The sequence below is a fragment of the Microtus ochrogaster genome, chromosome 7, assembly GCF_000317375.1.
Source record: "Microtus ochrogaster isolate Prairie Vole_2 chromosome 7, MicOch1.0, whole genome shotgun sequence".
NCBI classification, from domain to species: domain Eukaryota; kingdom Metazoa; phylum Chordata; class Mammalia; order Rodentia; family Cricetidae; genus Microtus; species Microtus ochrogaster.
In genome coordinates this window covers 49738801-49745779 of record NC_022014.1, presented here as the reverse complement: position 1 = coordinate 49745779, position 6979 = coordinate 49738801, and the positions used below count along the sequence as shown (strand labels likewise).

Below are 6979 nucleotides of genomic sequence, written 5' to 3'. Positions count from 1 at the left end.
GATCTGATCCCTGATCTTGAGTTGTCTTGATGGCTCTGGACTCTGTAAGACCCAGCGCTCGTGTGTGCCCTTGGGTTGAAGTGAGGGTAGTCAGTCAGTCATAGCGCTCCTAAGAAGACAGACAATGAGGCAGGGCAATGTGTTTCCCTCATTTACTGGTGTTTTTGGAAACTTCCCAGCGTTCATCCTTGTCCCCAGGACTCCCTTGGCTTCAGAGAGTTCATTCCTCAGGTGTCTTGGCCAAGGGACCCCCTCACATGCCTCTAGGGAACCGCCTTCCTGACCCAGAATCTTCCAGCTTTCCTTTCATCTTAAAGTCACAAACTGTCCATTTTCTCTTTCCCGGAACTGTTTATGCTGCCCAGAATGCACACAGGGAGGTTAAGTTTCACTTCTGTTTCCTGCAAATGCCTACCCTCCAGCCAGCTCCGCCCATCGACAGACAGCTGCAGAACCCTCCTCTCGCCACAGAGGCTCCCCCTCCCACCTCTGCTCTCCTTGATACTTTCCTCAAGGAGGGCAGCTCTGTGCAGCTTTTGGCGACTGTGCTGTGGGCTGCAGTGAGCAGCAGACTCAGTGCTTTCTATTTTCGTGGAAACTTTGGCCCTGGTTATTTTACAGCAGAAACTCTTTGGAGCTGGTGAGTGAGAAAAGCCTTTGCCTCGGTGGTGACCTGGGTGTCAGCTCTGTGGGCTGAGGGCAGAGCTGGCTTGGCTAAGCAACAAGTCATGTCATCATCTTTATCCAGAAGGGAGTCGTGGGTCTGGAGCTGCTGTTTGGTGCCGGTGGTGCTATGGAGTTGTGGAAAACTTTGGACCGAGCAGAATAGTTATGGGTGACTCTCCCGGAATCCATGAAGTTCTCACTGTGAAACGGCTGCCTGTTCTGAGTCTAGTGTTCCACTGCCAGGCAGCTATTGTCACAGCTCTGTGAAGTTTCCATAGTTAGCAAAACTCTAAGTAATGTGTCAACATCTGCTCCTGTTTGCTGAAGTCTGACGATGCCCACCCTGCTCTGCAAGAGAACGTCCTTTTCATTTTCACACTCAGAGAACACACCTGAGAGCAAATGTGTCTGTTGTTTAAGATGCTCACAGACCTCGCTCGTTCTAGCCCTCACCTTGTATCAATAGTAATCAGAGATAAAACAATCCTTCTTCCTGTTCCTGCTCTCTCTCCCTGCTCTTCCTCCTCCTGGCTTTTGTCCTCCCATTCTTTCTCTTTGTGTCCTCCTCCTTCTTTGTGCTGGGATTGAACCTTGGGCTTCCCACACCCGAGGGAAGAGCCCTACGGCTAAGCTACATTCCCAGCCCTTTTACTTTTTATATCTTTGATTAAAATAATGTATGTGTGTGTATTTCTTTGTGTGTGTGTGTGTGTGTGTGTGTGTGTGTGTGTGTGTATGTGTGGTCACACAAGTGCTATGGCACATCTGTAGTGGTCAGAGAACAATTTGGGGGCAACAGACTTGTTTTCTCCCTTATGCGGACTGGGCTGCTCTTGTTTCTGTGGCTGCGCTGTGTACTCTAGGTAGCTGGCCCGTGACCTTCATGCTCCCTTCTCCTGTGGCTCTTATCTGAGTGCAGAGGTTACAGAGTGAATCATCATATCTGACCTTTTATGTGGGCTCCAGAGATTAAAGGTGGCCAGGCTCGCACGACACGTGTTTGTTTTCACCCACTGACCCATCTTCCTGCCTTGTTTTAATTTTCATTACCACTAAAATGGTTGTATTTTTTCACTGACAGCATGTATGCTATGGCAATTGTGTCACTGTTTTGTTTTAAAATATTACTTAAGTATGCACTAAAATAGGTTTACAGTAAAGAAATTTTATATTAAAATTTTCTGTAAACAAGATCCATTCTTAATGTATTTTCCTACATTGTTTTGGATCTAGATAATCTAGAAACCTATAAAACAGTCAACTGAGTCCATATACATTTTGTAGAGAAGGCATGTGCTTGGGTTTTAGAAATACGGTGCGGAGGCTGCACTGTTTGTCATCAATTAGATGCTGCTCACAAACTGCTGTCTCCCAGAATGGTCTGCTGAGAGTGAGTGACCCTGTGCACTTACCACGGTACTTAGCCAAAGCTGATGTTTGTTTAAAGACAGCAGAGAAGGTGACTATTTAAATATTCTAAGCCTTATTAAAACCTTCATGGTAACAAAAAAGTATTGACTCCCATCTGAAAACTGCCAATTACAATGGCCAACTCACTTTATCTGTGTAAATTACATAGTCACAGATTCTGGGAGTTATGATGTGGACATCTTCAGGATCATGTTTCTGACACTGCAAAGATGGCAACCCTCTCCTGAATCTGAGACACAGAAACCAACAAGGCAGAACATAGGTGTTCCTTCTCCAGGGGTGACAACTAAACTGGCCAGGAATATAAAGGAGTCACAGTGACGGGGATCAGTCTGAGAGGAGGGGAGTGGCCCCCAGGACCAGTGTGTCTTGGATGGGTGGGTGTCTGTGTTACCACTCCACTCTCCTGACCTCTCTGGTCTTTCTGTGGCAGTGGTCATGGACGAGTTCATCTCAGCCTTCCTGAAGAATGCTTCTGGAAAGAATTTCCAAAAACTGGCCGTGGAATTCCTGCCTCATTACTCTGCATTAACCAGTAAGGCAGGAGGTATGCTCTCTCCAGAAACTGTTGGCTGTATTCAAAAGGCCCTCCAGGAGGGAAAACTGAGTGATTTGGTAGGCCAGATTCAGGAAGTACTGGCTGCCGCAGAAAACGCTTCCTTGGCGATCGCTGTCATTGGGGAGTCTGGGGCTGGCAAGTCCAGCTTCATAAATGCCCTTCGAGGGCTGAGCCACGAAGCAGAGGAGTCAGCTGCTGTTGGGACTGTAGAGACCACTATGTACAGAACCCCCTATCAACATCCGAAATATCCCCAAGTGACCTTCTGGGACCTGCCTGGGACCGGGACTCCCAAGTTCCTTCCAGAAACTTATCTAGAAAAAGTGGAATTTGCTAGCTATGACTTCTTCATCATCATTTCTTCCTCTCGGTTCAGCGTCAATGATGCTCTCCTGGCCCAGAAAATCAAGGATGTGGGGAAGAAATTCTACTTTGTTAGAACCAAAGTGGACAGTGACTTATATAACGAAGAGAAAACCAAACCTACAACCTTCAAAAAGGAGAAGGTCCTCCAGAAGATCCGAGACTACTGTCTGGCTAATCTCAGTGACATTGGAGTGTCTGAACCACGCATCTTCTTGATCTCCAACTTTGATCTGGCTGACTTTGATTTCCCAAAGCTGGAGGAAACTTTACTGATGGAACTCCCCGGGCACAAGCGCCATACGTTCGCTCTGCTGTTGCCCAATATCTCTGATGCTTCCATTGAGATAAAGAGGAATTTTCTCAAGGAGAAGATCTGGCTGGAGGCCTTGAAGTCATCAGCTCTGTCTTTCATCCCCTTCATGCCCTTCTTGAGTGGCTTCGATTTGCCTGAACAGGAACAGTGCTTGAAGGATTATCGATCGTATTTTGGCTTGGATGACAAATCAGTTGAAGAGATTGCTGCACAGCTGGGCACATCTGTGGAAGACATCAGGGGCTCCCTCAAGTGCTTGGATTTCTGGTCCCTTGTAAAAGATGACAGCATAGCAGCAAAAATCATGAAGTGTGCTGAGTCTTTTTCTGCTGTGGAAGGAGGTCTTGGGTCTTCTGTCTTCCAGGGTTTGAAAGTCTACATTCTACGGTTAAAATTCCTTGACACAGTGGCTAATGATGCTAAGTGTCTCTTGAAAATGATATGAACAGGAAATATTGCCTAGCTAAACAGTACATGAATTTCAGGGCTTGTGTGTCCAAGCTGGGAATGGGGGTGTCCTTCCTCCAAACTCCCAGGCCGGCTCTTCCCTAAGATGTTTGTCCAGTGAAGGAAGTCCATTGCTATCCTTTGGAAATCACTGTTGTGCGTGAGTTGTTTTGTGACCATAGCCTCTTTTCTCGGTCCGTGGTTTGTTATGTTTGATCTCCAGCAGTAACACATCACCTGCTTTTAATTATTCTCTGTACTAAGACAGAATCTGTTTCTGACCCATTTATACAAAAAAGGAGAATAAAAGCAAAAAGAAAGCTCACAAAACAAAACAAAAGACAGTTTGTAATAACAAGATGAGGAGTATGTATTACCACTTCCCAATTCTTTCTCAGTTATCATCTCAACGCCCTGTTCTCCAGCATAAGGATGCTCACAAATATGAGAATACCACCAACGGCATTGCAAAATGTTCACCATGGGAAAATGCAGCATGGCCAGGAGGTGGTGACAAGATAAAGCAGTGACATAGGAGATGAAGGGACACTAGCCCACTCAAGCATGTGGCTCTGACAGACATTGTCCTTCTCTCTCATTCCCTCTGCCTTGCTAAAAGTCATTAGATTACATTCCTAAAGTTAGCCACCAAGGCCTGTTCCTTTATTCGTTCACTTCCTCCTCCCTGGCTGTCTACGAGGGTCCAGGTAGCACAGTATCGAAGTCCAGCAATCAAGAGCCAGCTTTGACTCGCCTAATTAACATGCCCAATTAAAATTAAACACCTTGTTGTAACACAGGGTTTCCCGTTTCACTTTTAGAAACCACCATTTGCCTATGTGCCGCATCTGTCTCTTCTCTCTCCTGAGACAGTCCTTTGTCCCTCTGGGACAGTTTCTCTTTCCCCTTCCCTGTGTCCCCTTCCCCTTCTCCCTTGTCCCCTATCTCCCTTACGGCAGCATCCTAGCCCATTCCAACACAGGCCTCCCCTTTCTCTACTCTTAAAAATTACATCTGCAAGGTCATTTTTTGCTGTTTTTTTGCCTGAGTCAGAAAGCATCTACTTTTACTCTCTCCGCCCCCCCCCCCCCATTAATAAAGGATCTCTTTGTGAAAATGGGTGCTTGTGTCTAATGTGGGGTCCAGGAGGAAGTCTTTGCTGTATGTCGGGGTGGGTTGGGGTGTCTCCTTCAGGAGAAGACCCAGGAAAGGACATGACATGCAAGAGGTCAGGGGGGCAAACACTGGGTGTGTCCATAGCTAGGAACACTGCACACTAATGTAAGAACAGGTTTGGCTAGTTGCAATGGAAATCTGATGCAGACTAAGGAATACAGAGTCAGGGGATGGACAGAGTGTGGGGAGGACACTGGAGTCGCTTCAAAGGACGCCTTGTTAGGAGTGGTCGGGAGGGAGTGATGAGAACCAAAGTGTTGGCTTTGGAAATAAACATGGAATAGGAAGTAGCAGCAACGGTGGCAGTGGAGAGGCTGGGAGGAAGGATTGTGTGGGCGACCTCTGTGTGATTGGGAGGGCAGTATCACCCCTACCTGACATGGAGAGGAGTGACAGGAGCTGACGTGAGGAGAGGGGTCTGGGGCTCAGCTGCCTTCACACAGATGGGATCTTCCTAGACATACATACCAGAAGAAGGTGCTGTGTAGGTAATATGATAATTGGGGTAGGCAGAATCCTGGATGATCTAGGATGGGTTGAGTTAACCAAATGGGTGAGTGGACACACCTGGATGGGAATCTGGACACCCCCCACACACCCCAACTTTCAGGTCTCACTGTGGAGAGATTGTATCAGACTTACCTACTTTTGGTTTTTGCTTTATTTTTAAAGCTTATAATTCATTGATTTTCTTATCTTTCTTTGCTTTTTGGGATGAAGTGTCTTCTCAAATGCCAGAGTCTTTCCTTCATGACTTAAGGCTCAAACTACAGGTTCACACAACAAACCCATCTGGAGGCTGAAGTTTTGGTGTTAAGTATAGCAGAACCTTGACTAGGACCCATCCTTTCTTCTGAATCTGCAGTCATCATCCAGACACAGAGAAAGCAAGATGAGACTGCCTTGCTGATAAAAGGTACCAAACCACATGGCTGACACAGACAAGAATTATGGGTTAATGTAGGTTGTAAGAGTTAATAAGAAGCCTGAGTGACTAGGTCAACCAGTTTATAATTAATGTAGATCTCTCTGTGTTTTTTGGGGTTGAATGACTGCAGGAATCCCACATCACCTCTGTAAGCTGCAGTTATTACCATTGATTAACAATGAAGCTGTTTTGGCCTATGACAGGAAAGAATAGAGCTACAGGTGGGAAAACTAAACTGAATGCAGAGAGAAAGAAGGCAGAGCCAGGATGATGCCATATAGCAGCTAAAGGAGAAGGGTGCTGGAACCTTCCTGGTAGGCCACAGCCTCAAGGTGATACACAGATTAATAATAATGGGTTAATTTAAGATATAAGAGCTAGCTAGGAATATACCTAAACCATTGGCCAAGCAGTGCTGTAATTAATATAGTTTCTGTGTGATTATTTGGGTCTGGGTGGCTGGGAACTGTAAGAACAGACTCTGTTCACATACCATCTTTGTAATTAGAAACTGTCAATAACTGCACCTAATCAGTAACTACAATCAGTCACTGTCATTCCCCAAGGCAGCAATGTAGGGAGGAGATGATGGTTGGCTAAGGGCTGGCTGTGAACAGTGACTTTGGTCTCAAGAGTCCCAGAATGTGGAAGGGTTTAGAAACTTTGGCTAAGCCCCCATTTGGAACAAAGGGCAAATCAAGGTCAACAAGGAACTACCAGGGAGACAATGCCCACCCCTTCACTTCCACATTGAAAGAACGAGTAGAGTTAATGGCTGCAACCCTCCTGCCTTGATTCTGCAGGGCCTCAGAGGTCTCCTTGCAGTGATTATGGAGAAGGACAAGAGGAGACCTGGCTCTGGGTCATATGCCAAGGATCTGGGTCTGATCCTGGGTGTAGTGAATAAGTTCCTCAAGACTCTTTCAAGGATGAAGCTCCCTCCAGTGAACTCAGAGGCTCAGGAAACACCTTATAACGGCCTTCCTGAGGGATGCTCCTTCACTTCCAGGGGCAGCTCGAGGGGCCTCCAAAGGCACAAACACATGCATATACTACTCATAATCACAATTCACTCTTAATTACTAGAAGAAAA

General features: G+C 46.3%; 1 protein-coding gene across 1 annotated transcript; it reads left to right on the top strand.

The window, feature by feature from the left end:
• Nucleotides 1-489: 489 nt before the first annotated feature.
• LOC101989165 (T-cell-specific guanine nucleotide triphosphate-binding protein 1-like) lies at nucleotides 490-4863 on the top strand. The gene is made up of 2 exons (XM_013347417.2): nucleotides 490-640; nucleotides 2531-4863. The coding sequence occupies exon 2, from the start codon at nucleotides 2536-2538 to the stop codon at nucleotides 3778-3780; it is 1245 nt and encodes a 414-aa protein (XP_013202871.1). The 5' UTR covers nucleotides 490-640; nucleotides 2531-2535; the 3' UTR covers nucleotides 3781-4863.
• The last annotated feature ends 2116 nt before the right edge of the window (nucleotides 4864-6979 follow it).